The sequence below is a fragment of the Equus asinus genome, chromosome 5 (assembly GCF_041296235.1).
Source record: "Equus asinus isolate D_3611 breed Donkey chromosome 5, EquAss-T2T_v2, whole genome shotgun sequence".
Classification (NCBI taxonomy): Eukaryota; Metazoa; Chordata; class Mammalia; order Perissodactyla; family Equidae; genus Equus; species Equus asinus.
In genome coordinates, this window is record NC_091794.1 from 13,726,339 (window position 1) to 13,746,844 (window position 20,506).

At 34.0% G+C, this 20,506-nt stretch overlaps 1 protein-coding gene across 1 annotated transcript in view; it reads left to right on the top strand.

Moving 5' to 3' along the window:
* NECTIN3 (nectin cell adhesion molecule 3) overlaps nt 1–20,506 on the top strand; it is a 130,902-nt gene that overhangs the window by 62,427 nt on the left and 47,969 nt on the right. Inside the window, exons 6-7 of the mRNA XM_044771631.2 lie at nt 8,445–8,583; nt 10,911–10,995. Of these exons, the coding sequence (XP_044627566.1) occupies nt 8,445–8,583; nt 10,911–10,995 (224 nt within the window). The remainder of the gene's footprint in view (nt 1–8,444; nt 8,584–10,910; nt 10,996–20,506) is intronic.

Here is a 20,506-nt window from a genome sequence, read left to right on the forward strand (position 1 = left end):
TTAAAGTGATACTTGAGAAGTAGTTTATAGTTGAAAGGTTCAGTATTTTACCATGTGCCTAAAAGGTTTCTATTTGATATCTAACATAAAAGAAACCATTAAGGTTTTTCAGTAGTAAATATTACTTTGGATAGCCATTTATAGGGAAGTTTTATAAAGATAACCCTGGCTAAATGTTTAGCATAAGGGGCTTTAGGAAATGCAATGTGTAAGTACAAAATTTGAAAGAAACGTAGCAATTTTATATTCAAAATCGTCTGATTTGAGTTTGATTCTCCTTTGGGTAAATATTGCTAAAACAAAGTATATGAACAAGTAAGAAGTTACTGATATGTGGAAGCAATCAATGTAAAATATAAGAAAGGAAGAAGTAGTACCTATATTGAATTTTTAATTCTAATAGGGGAATGATTTACAGACTGAATTGTTTTTCCTGTTTTCTTGTTAATTAGAAATGTATCATCCTTAAAAAGCTCCTTTCTCAAATTTTTGGTATGTTGAGTTTGAATTTAATTTTAATTTGTACCAGTGTTTTTTTGTTTCATTTTGTTTTTTTCATATTGAGTTACTTATCAGGTGGTAGCCCCAATAGCTGTGCAACAAATCTTTAAATAAAAGTTAAAAAAAATTCTTTAGAGGCATATTTCTGTAACAAGCCTTTGGCTCTGTATTGCCTTATTTGTCTTTGTTACGATATTTGCTGGAGTGGGTGAGTGAGTGAGTGAGTGTGTGTGTGTTTGTGTAAGTAACCTATTTTCATTAATGATGTTTTGTGGGAATTATAAGCCTATTTTATTTCTCTTCCCAAAAAAGACTATAGCAGGTTAAGGATAGAGTTAGATAAATTTTGAGGAAGCATCTAAGTTGACTTTTAGCCATTATAGAATTTGCTTTTAATTAACGGTTTGATTCCCATCTCTTACATACACATCATGAATAACATTCTCCAGAATCATGAATTATCTTGTCTCTCTAGCCCTAGCAGTTAAACCAAATTTTAAATATTTTTGCTGTGACTTTGACATAAGTCAAATTTTATATATTTCAGCCTGGAATTAACACATTTCATAAGATATTTTTTAGGTTGGCATTTAGTGTTTTTCACTTATTGCTTGTGAGCTGCTTTGATTAGAAATGCCATTGTTTGTAATTATGTTTTCCCTGTTTCCTATCTGTGATATTTAAAATTATTAAACATTTTTTCCCTAAACTTTAAATTATTTTAGAGCAAGCAGCAGTTTTTTAAAGTATATATAACGTAATTCGACTGGATTAACTTTGGTGTCTTTCTTGTTATGCCAGTAAAAGTTCATGCATGAAAGAATCACTGGAGTAGTGTACACAGTATACCAACTTTTTAAGGTTTTAAAAAATACTTTGTTTCTATTTTCTATTCCAGTAAACTTCACTTTTGTTTTTTTCAATACATAGCTACTTTGAGTTGAGTAGTGGTAGGTTTCCACCAAGAACTTGAAACAAAACATTGCTTGCAAAAGCTTTTGTGGGATTTACCCTTACACGGAGCATTTCTTTTCTTGAACCTTGATAATTTTTATTTTATCATGTTTATTTCAATTTAGAACGATAAAACTTGATTCAATTTTGAGGGGTCTTATTTCACTTGCCTTTTAGTTAATGGCTGCTGTTTATTCTGGCTGGGCACTATGGATGAAACAGAGTGAAATTGAATTTAGTGGAATAACTTCAAAATATAAATAATCCTAAAAACTTGAGAATAATTCAAGGCCTTATTTCCTTATATGCATAATATTTCTGTTGAGACATGATACCTAATTTCAGTCTCAGTTATGAGAAATATCTCAGGGAAAACCAAGTCTTGAATGGATGGGTTGATCTCAGAGCCAGAGGTTACTAGATCTTGTCCTTGGCCTCTCTTTTTAAAAAACATTCTAGGAGCCGGCTCCTTGGCCGAGTGGTTAAGTTCGTGCGCTCCGCTGCGGCGGCCCAGGGTTCGGATCCTGGGCGCGGACATGGCACCGCTTGTCAGGACACGTTGAGGCAGCGTCCCACGTCCCACAACTAGAAGGACCTGCAACTAAGATATACAACTGTGTACAGGGGGGTTTTGGGGAGATAAAGCATAAAAAAAAAAAAAAAAGATTGGCAACAGTTGTTAGCCCAGGTGCCAATCTTAAAAAAAACCAAAACAAAAAAACATTCTATTATGGAAGATTATACACAAGACAGAATTATGAAATGAACCTCTGTTTACTTCAGTTATTATCAACTCATGGTCAATCTTGTTTCATTTAAACTCGTACCCACATTATCCCTCCTGCCATTAGTTCATCTGTGAGTATATCAGTATGTAGCTCTAAAAGATAGGAAACGTTTAGAAAAAGTAACCACAGATTCATTATTACACCAAAAATTAGTAATTCCTTAACATCAAGTATCTAGTGAGTATTCAAATTTCTAACATACTTTTGCAGTTTTGACTAGAATCCAAATAAGATTCATAGGTTATGATTGGTTGAAATGCCTTAGTTATATGTTCTCCGCACTGCTGCCCCATGCCCCTGTTTTTCCCTTGCAATTTATTTGTTGAAGAAATGGCTTCATTTGTCCTACAGTTTCCCAGTTTCGATTGTGCGAATTGCATGTCTGTATTCTTTGTAAATTGATGGTGAGAGCTAGAGCCTTGACAAGATTAAGGTTTAATTTGGGGGGGCAAGATTACTTCTTAAGCTGAGGTATGTTCTTCCATCAGGAGGCACATAATGCCTGCTTTTCTTTTGTTATGGCAGCCATTTGATGCTCCAAGCCTAGATCTACTAACAGGGAACCTACTTAATGTCTAGATCTGTTAACTTTGTTCTTTTACCATACCATGTGCTTTGATTTCTGAATAATTATGTCCATGCTGGTCCTTTCTGAAATTCCCTTCCGTCCATTTTCCACACTGGGGAACCAGTCTGTATTCAAAATCCAGCTCAAATGGATAGCTTTATGAAACTTACCTTTCTCCTTTAGAATTAATAACTGCTGCCCGTATTCTTTTATGTCAACTTAGATCTACTCTACCATAACTTCACGCTTTATTCTCGTTTTGACTTATCTTCTGTAGGTCAGTGCTCTTCAAAAGTTTTGACTGTACGTATCAGTTAAAAATTAGTATGTACTCCTAATATGTACAAGTTTCTAAATTATATAAATGCTTCTATAGAAGATTGCTATGTACATTGTAAAATATTCAAAAATGAACATTTTAACATCTGATGAAATGCTATTTTAAAAATATTAATTTTTTTCTCACTAAAACAGAATTTGGGAAAACAATGTGATTGTACTTCATTTTAAAAGTTAACTTCTTTTCTCACTAAAACATTTTTGAGAAAACCACATCATCGAATTTGCTTCATTTGGTTTTTTAATTTTGGTTTTATAATTTTTGATTCAGTGATTCAAAGGTGTGATTCTAGTATACTTTGATAGTTGGCTTTTAGGTATGATAGCTACAGTGCTACCTCTCAAAAACAAGTAGATTCAAATGGAAGAAGTCCATTGTGGAGGCCTTAACAGTTTTCGTCCCAACTACTGTTTATAGAGCTTGTCTTCATGTTCAAGATGTTTGGTTTTTCGATATCCTGCTAATCCCAATGACCTCACTTCTCACATTAGCTACAATTTCAGCACAGTATGGGTTTAGCGTGAGGTTTATTGTTAATTAAGAGTGAATGTAAGTCTCTATTTTATTTGGCTTGCTAACGAATTTGAATTTTTTTGGTTGATGTCACATCTGATTAGATTGCCATGGTTTTACTTCATAATGTAACTGATAAAGTTTGTGTATTATTGGTGTTATCTTCATTCTGCCAGTTCTTTGCAAGAATGGTATTTACTAGGAAGGAATCCTTATTAGTATGTAGCACGGATTAGCACGGATACCCTCACTTGGTCCATGTGTCAGATGTTTACCTGTCTCAGGGCACCCATGTCATGCCTCCTTTACATTTTTTACTAAGTCTAGATAAGTTGTTAGTTCATTCAGCTGAGCTCTCATACATCACAATGTGTCACAAGATGCTGACTGTATTGAGAGGGAACAACCAAGTGAATTTGTAACTTTACTGGATTTCATTCTGGAACTATCCCACTCCACACTTCTTGTAGGATATTGTCGGTGTCCTGTGTGGCTGGACAACACCTGACACATGGACCAAGTGGGGCTGACAGTGCCAATCCATGTATTAATACTAGTACAACATTTATTTTTATTAAATGCCCTCTCCCCACCTTTTTTTAGATGTGATAATCTCTTCTTATACTTCATTGGAAAATTATGTATTTTTAAGGATTCTGTGACCCCACTTGGGGATTTTGCTCTTGATTGTGATGACAGGTACGATGTAAAATTCATCCTGCATTCCTAGCCCTTAGCACAAGGCCTGTTACATGTTAGGTTAATATTGGTCGTTTGTTGGATGAGAGGCTGAGGAGACTGACCTGACCCAAATGGAAGACTTTTAGTAAAAATAATGAGGTAAATATTTGGATGGTTATAAATAATTAGCTGTCATATTGAAAAGATAAGCATTAAAAGGGGCTGTTGAAAAATAAAAGATGGGATATATTTATGGGGAAAATTGGTAATACAGTGATATGTATTATGGGAGCAAATAAAAGGTGGGAAGATAAGTTTGTAGAGTGTCACATTAACCTATGAATCACGTGATGGCATCACTGAGGTTTTGGTGAAGGGAATGAAGAGAAAAAAGAGGATGAAACTTAACATTTCAATTAATTATTAAAACTCGTTTCAATGTAAGTGTGAAAAGAGACTGTAGATTTCTATACTCACCCATTTTGAATGATTTTAGCAAATTGATGTAAACAAGTATTTTAGGATATTTAATAGTATTTAATTTTTAAAAATATTGTCATGCCTCAGTTTCAGATATGAATTAGGTGAGCAAATGTTTGAATAGCTTTCACATATTTTTTTATTCATTTGTATCAGAGTAAGACTTTAATTCAGTTTAACATCTGTAATATTTATACATGCAAATATTTTTTAAAAAGTAATGAAAGTTATTTCTTACATCTGTACTGAGTTTTTTGGTATGATTTGTAACTGGTTTTTGAACATTTTCCACATGAGACTTATGCCTGGTACCTTTAATTGTGGTCAGTATACTATTGTATTGAGGAATGCTATTTTTCTGTTTTTGAAGGTGAGTTTCCAAAGTATGTGGGTTAATATAGCTGCTGTGATAACAGGAAGCTGTACTTCTGAGAGACACACACACCAACCCTTTAATGCTAAATATTTTAACGCTTTTGTCTTTTTGTTTTCTTCTGCTTGTAAGCATTTAATTAGATTTAGTAGAACATCTCTTTAGGTGATGATGTTGTTTCATGTCATTCACTCAGTAAACTAGCTTAACATTTAAAAATGCCAAATTTTTATATATTTGCTTACTTAACTTTTTTCTCCTTGTAGTGGTTTTATTGGGATATAGAATCTATGTAGCTTATGTGGACAGGGATGTGGGAAAGGCAATGCTGGGGCTCAATTCTCAATTTTCATCAAAGTTCTTTGACTTGAATGCAGGAAATTTCATCTCTTCCTTTGCGTGCTAGTGTTCATCACTTGTTACTACCCTTAGAATATTAATACTCTTAAGTATATTCTTTTTTATAAATTAGAAGAATCAGAAAAGGAAATATGAAATATATCCCTATATGTATTTAACATAATTAATTTGCCTGTATATAGATTATCCAATTGGTAAATAGATTCATACCTAACTTTTCTTCCAGTTGTTCATTTCAGTACTTTCTAACCTTTTCTGATACTGAGAAATGTGCAAAAAAGAGAGGATAAATAAGAATAAAGATTGAATGGAGCCAGGTGAAATAAATATGCGCAAATTAAGATAGAAGGAAGTGTTATGGGATATATATAGTCAAGTCTCAGTTATAGAATCCCAGAGCTAGGAATTATAAGGCTAACGGTAGTCTGCTGGATAAAGTAGACCATAATTAAATGTTTAAAAATACGTGTTTAGACTTCAGAATTACTTTAGGATATTAAAAATAGTATATATTCAGATTTGGGAATTACTATATTGAAAGCCTGTGATTCAGTTTATTACTTACAAAGCACTAACAAATTTAATATTATTGCTAAGATTAAATCAAAGGCTTTCTTGGAGGGAGTGTGAGATTTGATAAAGAATTTATAGTGATTTTGTACATTGAGGATCTTAATTTGGGCTAATTCAAAGAGCAACCTGAGTTTTTGAAAAATAATTTCACAAGTATTGCTATAAATATGACATTAACTTTGTCATTATCATCAAAAGAAGAACACTAAATTCTGTACACTTAGGCAAAAATGGTAGCTGCTGAGTGTAGAATAGAAGGATTACTCCTAAATCATCCCAGATCTCTTTTTCACATTTACAAGAGCAGAGTAATATTTGACTATCTTGAATTGCAAATCTTTTTGTCATCTATCACATATTCAAATGGAGATAGTAGCGATTAGAGAAATGAGCAAGAACAGGAAGATAAACCAGATGTGTATTGGCAAATGAGGGTACCCTCCTGAGTGACGGAACTGATTATATTGTTTAAAATAATTGTATATTTTACTATTTTTAGATTCTTTCGCTGTTTGAAAGGTTATTGAAATGGGTTACTTGCCATTCATTGGTATAAGATTTTTAGTCTAGAATGAGGCAATAAAATGGCCCATTAATAAACCCAGTATTGTTAGTTTGCTAAAGAATTTTTTTCTTTTTTTGAGGAAGATTGGCGCTGAGCTAACATCTGTGCCAATCCTCTTCCATTTTGTATGTGGGATGCTGCCACAGAGTGGCTTGACAAGCAATGGGTAAGTTTGTGCCCAGGATCTGAACCCACCAACCCCAGGCTGCCAAATCGGAGCACACGAACCTAACCACTGGTCCAACCCCTAAAGAAATTTTTATAATTGGAGAGAAAGTAAAACATTCTTTTAGCAATCTAAAACACCATGTAACTCACATTTTAATAAAAACAAGAGTTGGAGAATATTTCTAAATATGTGTTTAAATGGAAATATTATGATGCTAAGTAGGTGAAACATGTTTCAAAACTGATAGTGCTTTAATTTCGTTTAAATTTGCCACGTCTGGATCCCAACAGTAATTGCAATTATTTAAGAGTATATGTGAATGTCAATCTAAGTGAAAGCTGAGTTCTTTGTTACCAAATAGGGGGCCCAAAAGGAAGAGTCTACGTTAGATGTTGCAAAAAAACATTCTCTCCCAACAAGGGTGTAAGGGCGATGGTTCCTCTCCTACCCAACCTTGCTTTGTTTCACTCTGTGTTCTCCAGTACTCACTGATTGAATGACTGGGAAGAACATGTAGCTTTAGGACTGCAGTGTCTTCATTTAATAGAATGTTATATCTTTCCTATTGGATAGAAAGACAAAACAAAATCGTGTATATTAAAGGTACTTAGTAACTGCTGAGTCACCCCACAAAATTTAATTACTGGATTTAATGTGGCTGAAATTGTCAAAATAATACTTACACAGAAGGGTTGATCATTTTGTCATATCCATATACTTAGATTTGAAAATATATAGTTAGAATTTTAGTCAATTCCCTTATTTGAGGGTTCATAAAATAGGGTGACAGTTTTTCAGAATTGTGAGAATTGCTAACTGCTGAATATCTGTTTAAAATCCTTATAAAATTTGTGGGGCAGACTGGGAAAGAGAATGTGATGTTCAGAAATGATATAGTGTGTCTATAGCCAGGAGAAGGCAAAGAATTTCCATTTAATCTTATAGTAGAGACACTATCTTAAGTATGCTTTGTATCAAATGTGCATGAATTAAGAGAAATTATCTGCAACAAGTACTGTTTTAATACTATTTTTAAACCTCTTAAATTTTACGATGTTACTTTTGACTATATTGATTTGGTCTGGGATATGTTTTGTTTTCTCTTTTGCCCCTTTTTGAAGGTTTTTGGTTTCGGTAAGATAATTTATTTTATATTTAATAGAATAAAAATGGTAAATGTCTATATTGTTGGTTAACTCTATTAAAGAATACTGAAATTTTTTTGTTTGTCTTATCACCTTTTAGAGTAAGAACTTAAAATAGTTTTCTCTATCTCCTTTTCTCCTCCAGGCATTTTTGCCCATAGAGAATAGACTCCCTCATTGATATCTGACTAGGGATATTCTTTTCATAACTTGAAAAAAAGCAAAGCTGGAGTGCTAAGGTGACATCTTACAAGGAAGAAGGGTGTTAAACATAATGCTACAAAAAGTAATGAATCAAATTTGGGGTCCTCTGAACTTGCTGTTGGATAGCATACTTCAGTCAAATAGTCCTTGCACATTGTAGAAATTAGGGTAGCAAATTTAAGAATTCTTCTAAAAATTGTTTGAAAAGCCTAATTTTTGTTACTTTACAGATGTTCCATTTAAGCAGACATCTTCCATAGCCGTAGCTGGAGCTGTAATTGGAGCTGTCCTTGCCCTTTTCATCATTGCTATCTTTGTGACTGTGCTGCTGACTCCTCGAAAAAAGAGGCCATCCTATCTTGACAAAGTGTAGGTAACATTTTTGCCTGTGTTCAACTATGAATATTTAGTATGCATCAGTCTTTACATCTTTACAGCTACTCATATGTAAAGTGTCTGGGAGATAGAAGTAAAGGTACTGTGAGAGCTTTGTGAGATGACCACAGTTTCATCAGAATGTCTCAGACTACATGTAGGTAAATAAATGGTGTCGAGGAGCTACTGGAGACAAATATGGTAGACACCTTTTCCACCTACAGTATATTAGACATCTTTCCAAATGCTAACATAGTGACACTTCGTGTTGTCCTGCCTTCTGAATAAAAATGCTGGTCTTTGATGAAGTAGTTGAAAGATATAAAAAATCTTATAAGTTTAACTCTTCTTCAGATTGTATATGCCTATCTTACATATAGATACAACTTAACTTTCAACTGCTTAGAGTTATTAAATACATCAAGTTTTAAAGCTTTTTCCTTGAAGAATTTTGGTTTTGGTGATTTTTTTTCTGAGGAAGACTGGCCCTGAGTTAATATCTGTGCCAGTCTGCCACCACTTTATATGTGGGTCGCCACTGCACCATGGCTGACAAGTGGTGTGGGTCTGCGCCCAGGATCCAAACCCATGAACCCGGCCGCCGAAGTGGAGTGCACTGAACTTAACCACTATGCCACGGGGCCAGCCCCAAAATGTGCATCTTTTTTATTTAAAGAGAAAGCAATGTTTTTGGCCCAATCATTGAGATAGAATTATAAAGCAGAAATTACTCTTTACTATAGAATCAAAAGACCAAAGTTCCCAGTTCACTTAATTCCATCAACGGCTTTGTTGCTTCATCTGTGAAATGTGAATAGTACTTTTCCTACTTACCTCACATGGTTGTGATGAGAGCAGAATAAGATAATGTTTATGGACAGTGAAGTTCGATACAAATGGCGTTATTTCTTGTGTAGTTATTAATGTTTTTGTGTTAGAAACTAAGGCTGGCTCTCAAAGAATGTATTTCTTCTGTCTTCGTAAATGCTTTATGTGGATCTCTGCCTCCCTAATCTGGCACAGTGACAGCACTAATCTCTTAGGATTGAAGACACCTGAGTGTTATCTTAGCTCTGTCACCATCAAATGAGTGTATGACCTCAAACAAGTCACGTTGCCATAGGCCTCAGTTTTCTCCCCTAAATGACCGATGGCACATTGGAGCTATAAACTTGCTGTGATTTTTGTTCAATGAAAGGAGATAATTACTTTAAATACAAGGACTGTAAAGTGCTCTTTCAGTGCCATACCTGTAAGACTAGGGTGCTTTAATATTTCAAGAGTAAGTAGCATGTGGTTAACTTCATCTTAGTTCTCAAATTATCTCAGGTTTTTCTACAATTTCAAAAACATAATATACTAGTAGGCTAGGAAATCCCTATAATCATTTTATGTACTCTTTGAATTCTATTCATTTAAAATATTATTTCCTGCCCACCTTGAGAAGTTATAAGGCCACAGAGAATTTGTAATTACTTTGGCCTCTGTAGCTTTTATTCTCTTTATCCTTTAACATAGGTAACATTTCTGTTTGATTTACTAATCACAAGTACTAAAAGTTAGTTATATGTGATCTTCGAAAGTATGAGAATACATAAAAAATTATTTTCTAAAATGCAGAGAGCTAAAGGTTATATTTAATTCTTTTGTTGTAACTCAACAATGTTTAAAATATATGAAAATATTGTGTTTTTTAATAGATTAGGTCATTTTGGCAAAAATAAATGTGTTCCCGAAGGATGTAATGGTCCCTGTTTATTTCAAGTGGCAAGATTTATAATAGTCTGTAGATTGAAAATTTTAATTTGCATGATGAATAGTCTGAGAGTGACCATGGCTTTTGAAAATTAGTTTTGGAAGTATTTTCAAAATACAGTATAAACGTTTTTCATTATCTTTTTAAGATATAGCCTTTTAAATTGCTTTTATGACGCTTCGGAGGAAGGTGCCTTCCCTTACTCATTTGACTGTCTTTAAAGTGTTGATAAGCACAGTTAGATTTAAAAATGTGCAATACTGAAGTAAATTAGTATGTGCTAGATTACTTGCTTAATAATTTTCAAAAAATGCTTCTACTTTATTTGCTTCTTTAAAAATGAATCAGTTAGATTGGTCCTAAACACTGGAACCTTTAAAATCAATTTACTTTTTTTTTTCCATCTATGATAGGTTAATGGAAATATAAGAACTGAATTAAACATGTACTAATAAAAATATTAGTATGAGGAAAATGTCCTCAAAACTTGAGAACCTTAATTGTCCCTCCTTTTTTTCTTTTTTGCTAAATGTGGCAGTCACATTTTTTAACCTTTTTAATGCAGGATCGACCTTCCACCCACACATAAACCACCTGCTATGTATGAAGAACGATCCCCCACTTTGCCTCAAAAAGACCTTCTATATCAGGTAAATTTTCGTGAGTACACCTAAAATAGAATGAAATAAAATAGAAAATACTAAGCAATGTATATTATTTAGTCATTTTCCATTAAATATTGCATAATATTATATAATCATTTCTTTGAAACATTTAGGGGATCAAATTTTGTCTACAGATTGCTAAGAAAGGAAGTTATGGTTAATGTAGCTACGATACATCAACAGTGTATTTATTAGTATAATTTTTATTTTTTTGCTGAGGAAGATTGGCCCTGAATGACCATCTGTTGCCAATCTTCCTCTTTTTGCTTGAGGAATATTTGCCCTGAGCTAACATCTGTGCCAGTCTTCCTCTATTTTTTATGTGGGTCACTGCCACAGTATGTCCACCAACAGGTGGTGTAGGTCCATGCCTAAGAACCAAACCCAGGTAGCCGAAGCAGAGTGCACCAAACTTAACCACTAGGCCATGGGAATGGCCCTGGGAGTAGAAATTTTTACTAAAAGCATATGGCTGAAGACTTATTATTTTATTGACATACAGATTCATTGTAAAATATGCATTTTTATATAAAATAAAAGGTAGAAAAATTGAATTATTTTGTAGGGTATAATGAAGAGCTCTTTTTCCCTGGAGTACATATTTTTGTTTCTTTTCAGTATACTCAAGATCTAAATTTTAGCATTCCTTTATTTAGCAACAAAACATTTATATTCCAGTTTAAAAGTCTGGGTATGAATATTGGACCCCATATTAGATTTATGATAACTTTTAAAATTTCTTTTGGAATCATTTCACAGTAATTCATGTAAAAGTATTGTTTTCAAGGCATTTGTCTCATGTTCTACACCTAAAGTAATATGCTCTATTTGGGAAAGCTTAAGCCATCAGAATATTTGAATACTTTTATTAGCTTTTGTTTTTTGGTTTGTTTTTGTTATTTTTTTTCTCTATCACTCATGCAGTCTATTGGGGCTCAACCGTGTACTGGGGTTTATTACCTGTTGGAATATCCTATAATATGTTTCTCCTAAAATATTTCTTATATCTTCACCTTGAGTAAGGCAAATCATTTGCCCACCAATTAATTAATTTAATTTGCTAGAAAGACTCCAGTGGAATTTATCTGTTAAGGTGTTCTCCACTTCTGTTCCTTAGCTGAGCATATAGTCAGTCTACTGCTTGGGCACCGGGCAGGGAGGAGCATTCTCTGGCATGTGCATTCACTGATAATGGGCACCAGTTTTGCATCTTACACAAGTTTGGTGTCTTAGGAGTGAAGATGTACAATCTTTTCAAACCTCTTGTTTTCACCTAAACAGAGTAGACTCACCATCTCTTTTGGCAAATAAATGAGCTTAACAAGTAGTATGAAATGTCAACAAAATAATTAGCTAGAGTGCTTGTTAGTTGCTACAGAAGGATAGCTGGCTTCCTCCCTCCACAAAGCTGGTAATTAACCAGAGGATTTCTAGATTCATTTTTGGGAATTTTGTTAGAATGTTGTTAATAATTTTCTAGGACAACCCTAATTGCATATAATTTTATTCTTGTCTGTAAAATCAGTTGATTTTATAACTTGTTGTTACTTAATATTTTTAAATTAAATATGTATAGAAGCTTATGAATTGGAAAAAAATTATTTGGTCCAGATCAGGTATCCTGGGTTTTAGTTGAGAATATATGATTGCTGTATATGTAGGCACTGCTAAATAAACACAAAAGGAAGATTTTTCTTGAGTGCTTTGAGTTGACAGTGGTACAAACCGCAATTTTTAGTGTTGTTGGAGTCAGAGACGGCTTCCTCGATGGATGGATTTTGCAGGTAGGAATTTTGAAGCATGTGACTAAATTACTCAGTTGTGATTAGAGTAAATTTAATTTGTAGTAAATTGCATAATTGAAAGCATAAACCTAGATGGAAATGAAGAGTTATGTGGAAAAGTAATGGAAATTTTAGAAAGAACCTTGACGAGAGAACCCCTGCAATGGGATAACAGATATTGTTGGACTTTGGGAGTCAGAGACCATTTACTAACATTGTGACTTTTTCCTCATCTGTAAAATTAAGCAGGGGAAACACATAATTGTTTCCCTCTTCTAGCTATAAAACTGATTCTATAAAATGTTGTTAGGGTCAGCTAGTTGCTGTCATTTTCCTTAGGAGAGTCAGAACTTGAGTTGGAGATGAAATAATTCTTAATTCTATAAAGATTTTAAGAATAATTTAGGCTAAAATCATTATCCGTAAGTAAGATAATTTGTTAAGATTCATGCGTTATAATGTCTTATGTTAATATATGGCTGTTTGTGTTTTGATTAATGTTGTGATATAAACATGCAAAATATGTAGAACTGGTTACCAAGAAATCTGTAAGTGTGTAATTACTGTCTAATTAGCTTCATGCAGTGGTAACATGTTGTAATAGTAAATGCCTTCATAATGTTCCAGTTCACTAGAGAGCTTGTCAACTTTAAACTCACGAGGTAATTCCTACTTGAAGTCATCATCAGCCCTCACAGCCAGGCCTAGTGACCTAGTGAGCCAGGCTATGCCCCCAAGTGCCACCGTGGCTGAAAGGAAGACAGAACTACTGTTCTACCCATCAGTGTTCTATTCTTGGGAAACCACAGAAAGAAGCAGTGCCTCATGACCTACGTTTGTCCACCTTGCTTAACCATTGCTTTTATAGTAATAGTGCCAAAACTTATCCCTGAGAATTCTCCCTCTAAATATTAGTCAAGCAAATGAGGCCAGGTATTGTGAAGAGGCGGTTTCCTGGTATGAAACTACTACCATTCAGTTAGATGCATGGAGGCTTGCATACGTGTGAGGGAAATCAAAAGGTATGTCTTGACTGGAGGCAAAGAGTAATTAAGAAATACCACTGTTACTGGAACAAACGTGGGGCCCTTCTTGGGAGTTAAATCAAACTGCTGTAGAAGTAGTTGTCTCACAAAACAGAAATTTTATTTGTGGCATGCAGCAAAGAAAAATGGAGACTATAGGAAATAATTTCACAAAGCTATGGCTCCCCGAGCATGGGGAGGTGGGTACCTGTATCTGGGGTAGGAAATGAATATTCAAAGGGGACGTTTCATCATCGCATATAGAAGTGGGCATAGGCTTACATGCATAGTTTGAAATCATGCTTTTACATACATTGCATGATCTAAAAATGGCTGCTTTGCTCCTCCCACAGGAGGGGAATTTACAGTGTTAATGAGGGCAGATTACTTTGGTACAACTCTCAGCCTATCTGTGCAGGTGCCAGTGCTTGTGGCTGTGGTCTGGGTCGGCCTGATCCAGTTCAGCGCAGCTGGGTCCATGGCAGTTGTTGCTTAGAGCTTCTTCCTGGAATATAGCTGAAAACTGCATAAGCTCAAGGCCCCAAGGTGTTAGATAAAGGAACACCTGCACTTCACAAGAAGACGAGAAAATTAGCTCAAACATAAAAGTGAGATTTTTAAGCAGGGCAAGAGAAGCGATTTTTGAGCAGAGTAAGAGAAGCTGGTTAGGGTCCATGTCTGGTGACACCATTTGCTTGTCACATTACCGATGATAATCCTACAAAAGTGAGTCTTCATTTAGGAAATAAATATTAACTCGTAACATTGAAATGTATTTCACCTTTTTATTATGTTTTATTTTCTTAACATTATATAGGTAATAACATAAGTATATTTTTGGTATTAAAAAATCTAATACTACAGAAATTCATAGAGTTAACTGTGAAAGTCCTCTTTCATTCACCCATCCCCAAATATATCCTTCCCTTCCCCAGAGATCACCATTGTTAGGAGTTTAAATGTCCTCCAAGACTTTTTTCCATGAATTTATTTTCATGTGTACATCATCCATATTTACATTTACAGATATTTTTAAAAAACATAAATGTGTTTATAGAATACATATTGTCCTACAAATTACTTTTTCCTCTCTATTATAGACCAATATTTTTCAGAGTGGCCAGTGTTGCCATCTTTATCAAAATCCTATGGATTATTAAAATGAAGATTCTTGAACACAATTTCAGGTTTACTGAATCAGAATCTCCGGGGTTGGAGACAGTGGGCATTTTACTAGCTCACCAGGTGAATTTTAATGCACATTCAAGTTTTACAAGTGTTGCTGTGTCTCTATCTCATTCTTTTTTTTTTTTTTTTTTAAGATAGGCACCTGGGCACCTGAGCTAACAAGTGTTGCCAATCTTTTTTTTTTTCTGCTTTATCTCCCCAAACTCCGCCTGTACACAGTTGTATATCTTAGTTGCAGATCCTTCTAGTTGTGGGATGTGGGACGCTGCCTCAACGTGGCCTGATGAGCGGTGCCATGTCCGTGCCCAGGATCCCAACCCTAGGCCACCGCAGTGGAGCGCGCGAACTTAACCACTCGGCCATGGAGCCGGCCCCTCTGTCTCATTCTTAATGGCTGTAATAGTATACTATTGTGTTGATATACTACAAATTACCTAATGATTTTGCTAGGTTGTTTCTAATTTTTTCTATTATAATAATTGTTGCAATGAGGGTACTTTTCTATACTTTATTGTACACATGTATTTATAAAATATATGCAAAGAAATAGAATTACTGTGAACATTTTTTACATTTAAATAAGTGCCATATTGCTGGCCAAACTAACTGTATCAATTTGTATTCCCCAAAATAGCATATTAAAACCCATTTCCCTCTCTAATACTGTTTAGTAGAACTTTTTTTTGCCTGTTTGATAAAACTGGAAAAATAGCTCATTTAAAAGCTGTATAGATTCCTGGATGACGTTTCATAAATGATTGCCTATTTGTAGTTCTGTAAACTGCCTATTTACATCATTTTTTATATTTTCAGTTATTCTTTGAACTTGATAACTTTTTAGCAGCTGTTTGATGCGGACAGTAATCTTTTTTTTTTATAACCATCTCTTATTTTTTAACTTTATTGAGTATCTTATACTGAAAGTTTAAGTTTTTATGTAATCCAAATCTGTGTGTCTTTTTCCTTATAGTTTCTGGAAGTTGTATCTTGTCTATAACGACTTCCTCCCATTCCCCCTCTGTCCTTAATCTAGAGTGTTAAAAAAATCATTTAAAACTCTAATAGTTTTATGGGATTTTATTTTAAATAATCTGAAACTTATTTTTGTTTATGATGTAAGGTAATGACTATTTTTTCCCCCAGTGGAATAACCACTTGTCCCAAAACTATTGAATTCTTTCTCCATGATTTGAGAGCACTTTTATCCCAAAATAAATTCCCATATATATTGGGTGTATTTCTGAACTCTTAATTCTGTTACATTGCTCTCTGTTTCTTGTCCTAAACCAAGATACCAGTGCCGTCATTACTGTAGGTTTCTTGTATGGTTTGATATTCAGTGGAGCAAATTCCCTCATCCTCTGCTCTTCGTTTCCAAAATTTTCTTGGCTTTTCTTTTCCCTTTCAGCTTTAGAGCTGACTTCCCAGGTTCCATAAAAATCCTATTGAACTTACTAATTAATTTAGTGAGAATGACAACTTTATAATGTCAATTTTCCCTCTCCAGAAACCAGGTAAGCCTCTATTTCGTCTTTCTTTTATGTACTGGAATAGAGTGTTTTGTTTTTCTTTTTTTTTTTTGGTGTATGTTTTCCACATTTTTTTCTACATTTATTGTAGAATTTTAAGTATTTTAATTTTCAATGGGGTTCTCCCCATGCTACCCCCATGGCTTTTTCTAATGGGCTATTATTAGCATATTGAAATGCTATAGCTTTTTAATATGATCTTGTATCTAGCTTCTTTTCTCAAATTTCTTATTCATTCCAATAGTTTTTCAGTTTGTTTTCTTGAATTTTCTATATACATAATCTACTTGCTGCAAATGACAACAGTTATCTTTTTCATTCCTTGTTTATTGTGATTTTTAAATTTTTTTGCAATGATTGGGACCTCCAGCAGAGTGCTAAATGCTGACAGCTGTAGGGGGCTTCTTTATCTCATTCAGCTTCAAATCCACATGCAATATTCAACACTGATATAAAGTTTCTTTGTATTAAAATTTTGGACAACTTACTCTATGAGTAAGCTATTTGTAGCCTTGTATTGGAGGAGTTGTATACTCTAATGTGAAAAAATATTTACCAAACCAACTAAAATGATATAGAGAACATTTTCAGGAAAAAATATCTAATGAATACAGTTTGATTTCTGATATGAGAAAATCTGGACATAAATGTAAATCTTTTAGAATACCAGTGTTTCAGCCTAAAACAGCATTTATTCTTGGAAAGTCAGGTCTAGTAGATTCCTTGAAAAAGATACTGTTACTTGACTCTACTGAAGATCATAACAGGAATTTTAGTCAAGCAGCAATATCATAGGAAATGTGGCTTTTGAAGTTATTTTTGCAATGCTGACATATCATATTATTCGAAGTTTTGTTGTCTCTTGAAAAATGATGGGATTTTTTTTCCCCTTGATATCCACATTTGCAGAAGCAGTATCACATCTGTCAGATGACTTTTGGTAAATTTTTAATTTTTAGCAACCTTGAAAATGTTTTATGAACAGTATTTCAGATGTTGGAATACATAGATCAATTTTCATGATTTTAAAACATTTGTTTTAAATATATGTAAATATGTGTGTGTATTAATATTCTGTGTGATAAAATGGGATATATGCAAAGGGTGCTTATATGACCGAATTCCAAGCTGAACTAGCTGATTTTTTGAGCAGATACCATTTTTACTTAAAAGAATGGCTAACAAAATGTGGTCATTCAGGCTTGAGTATTTTGCAGACGTTTTCTCAAAAATCAATGAAATGAACCTGTCACTCAAAGCAAACAACTGATAGTATTTGTTGCCAATGAAAAAATTTGAAGTTCCAAGTAAAAATTCTAATTTTTATAAAACTGGCCTCTGCCATCATGAGATTGACATTGGTGGAGAAATTAATGAATATGATGTTTTTTATATTGAATAATGAAAGAAAAGTGCCAGTGTTTGGAAGATCTGCATAACTTAGCGAACCAGTAATTTCCAAATGACCAGTGCATGCTGTTACAAAATCGTGCATGGGTTAAATATCTATTCAAACTACAAGATAGATGTATGGATTTTCACATAACAAATATGAAAAGTTTATTGATATGTTTTCAGATTTCATGTAGCAACTAACCTTAAGAAACTGCCACTTGTCCAGTTTGGATGTAGTATCAAAGGAGAGTTTTCCTGATTATCTGAAAAGACAATTGATATATTCCTCCCTTTTCCAGCTGTGTATCTATATGAGGCCATTTTTTCTTCATATATTTCAACCAAAAAACATATTTCAACAGATTGAATGCTGTAGTAGATATGAAAGTCAAGCTTTCTTTTTTTGACTCAGCTATTAAAAATATTTGCAAAATGTAAAACAAAGCAATATAAGGCCACTCTTGTCACTAATGTTTATTTGGAAAACATGGTTATTGTTTTCATTTAAAAGATGCTATTTATATTACCATATTATGGATTTATTACTCTTTTTAAATGAATTATTTATAAATTCCTTAATTTTAATGTTTAATATGATAAATATAGATAGCTATTACCCACATAAATAAAAGTACTTTGGGTCCTCAAAATTTAAAAGTATGAAGGAGTGCTGAGGCCCCAAATTTGAGAACCTCTGCTGTAGACCATAAGCAGTGTGAAGGCAGGGGTCGTGTCGCCTTACTTAGTTTTGTAGTCCCAGTGAACAGCACAGTGCTTGGCATATTGTAGGCACCTGATAAAGGTTTATTGAATGAATAAGTGAAAGAATCAAGCCCTTCTTTATATTCTCTTTAGTCTGCAATCTGTTAAAATTTCTGCATTTCTTATTCTAGAATATCTATCCCAGAGGCTGTGTTTCAGTATATTTAACGTCAGTATATCTAATATCAGTGTATCAGATACCAATATATCAAGTATGAAAAAGAACAGAGAACAAGAGACTCTATAGAAATATTCCAAAATGTTAGCAATGCTTATCTGTGTATTAGAGTTCTCGGTGAATATTATGTTGTATTTTTCTGTAGTTTCTGACTTTTCTGCAGTGGTTTTTCTGCCCTCTGTCACTGGCCTTTTAGTATAGGAAAATATAGATCTGTTGAAAACCTGAATTATTGGACTGGAATGTTTAATCAGCCATACTGGCTATGGCAGTACTTCAGCAGAATTTACTGTCTGGAAAAATTATGATTTCCCCCCCCCCAATAATTCAGTATCATATAATTACCATCCTTTAATAAATTTTTGCAAGTGTTAATGGTAGAGTGTTGTGGAGGAAGAGTGTTTGTATCTTGAAAGTATAATCTGCCAGATAAATTTTTTTTATTGAGTTCATAGTAGTTTACAACATTGGGAAATTTCAGTTGTACATTATTAGTTGTCTGTCATAGTATAAGCACTCCCCTTCAACCCCTGTGCCCACCCTCCAGCCACCTTCCCCCGTAACCACTGAACTATTCTCTTTGTCCATGTGTTTGTTTCTCTTCCACATATGAGTGAAATCATATGGTATTTGTCTTTGTCTGGCTTATTTCGCTTAACATAATACCCTCCACTTCCATCCATGTTGTTGCTAATGGGACAATTTTGTATATTTATATACTACATCTTCTTTATCCAATGATTGGTCAATGGGCACTTGGGTTGCTTCCATGTCTTGGCTATTGTGAATAATGCTGCAATGAACATAAGGGTGCATAACTCACTTTGAATTGTTGATTTCAAGTTCTTTGGATAGATACCCAGTAGTAGGATAGCTGGGTCATATGGTATTTCTGTTTTTAGTTTTTTGAGGAGTCTCCATACTGTTTTCCATAGTGGCTGTACCAGTTTGCATTCCCAGCAGTTATGGGGGTTCCCTTTTTTCCACCTCTCCAACTTTTGTTATTTTTTGTCTTAGTGATTATAGCCATTTTAATGGGTGTAAGGTGATATCTTAGTGTAGTTTTGATTTGCATTTCCCTGATGATTAATGATGTTGAACATCTTTCCATGTGCCTTTTGGCCATCTGTATATCATCTTTAGAGAAGTGTCTGTTCATATCCTCTGCCCATTTTTTGATCAGGCTGTTTGGTCTTTTGTTGTTCAGTTGTGTGAGTTCTTTGTATATTATGGAGATTAACCCCTTGTTGGCTGTATGATTTGCAAATACTTTTCTCCCAATTGTTGGCTTCTCTTTTTGTTTCAATTCTGGTTTCATTTGCCTTGCAGAAGCTCCTTAATCCAATAAAGTCCCATTTGTTTCTTTTTTCCTTTGTTTCCCTTATCTGAGAAGACATCCTATTTGAAAAGATCCTTTTAAGATGGATGTCAAAGAGTGTACTACCTATATTTTCTTCCAGAAGTTTTATGATTTCAGGTCTTACCTTCAAGTCTGATCATTTTGAGTTTATTTTTGTGTGTGGCATAAGATAGTGGCTTTTGCATGTGACTCTCCAGTTTTCCCAGCACCATTTATTGAAGAGACTATCTTTTCTCCGTTGTATGTTCTTAGCACCTTTGTCAAAGATTAGCTAT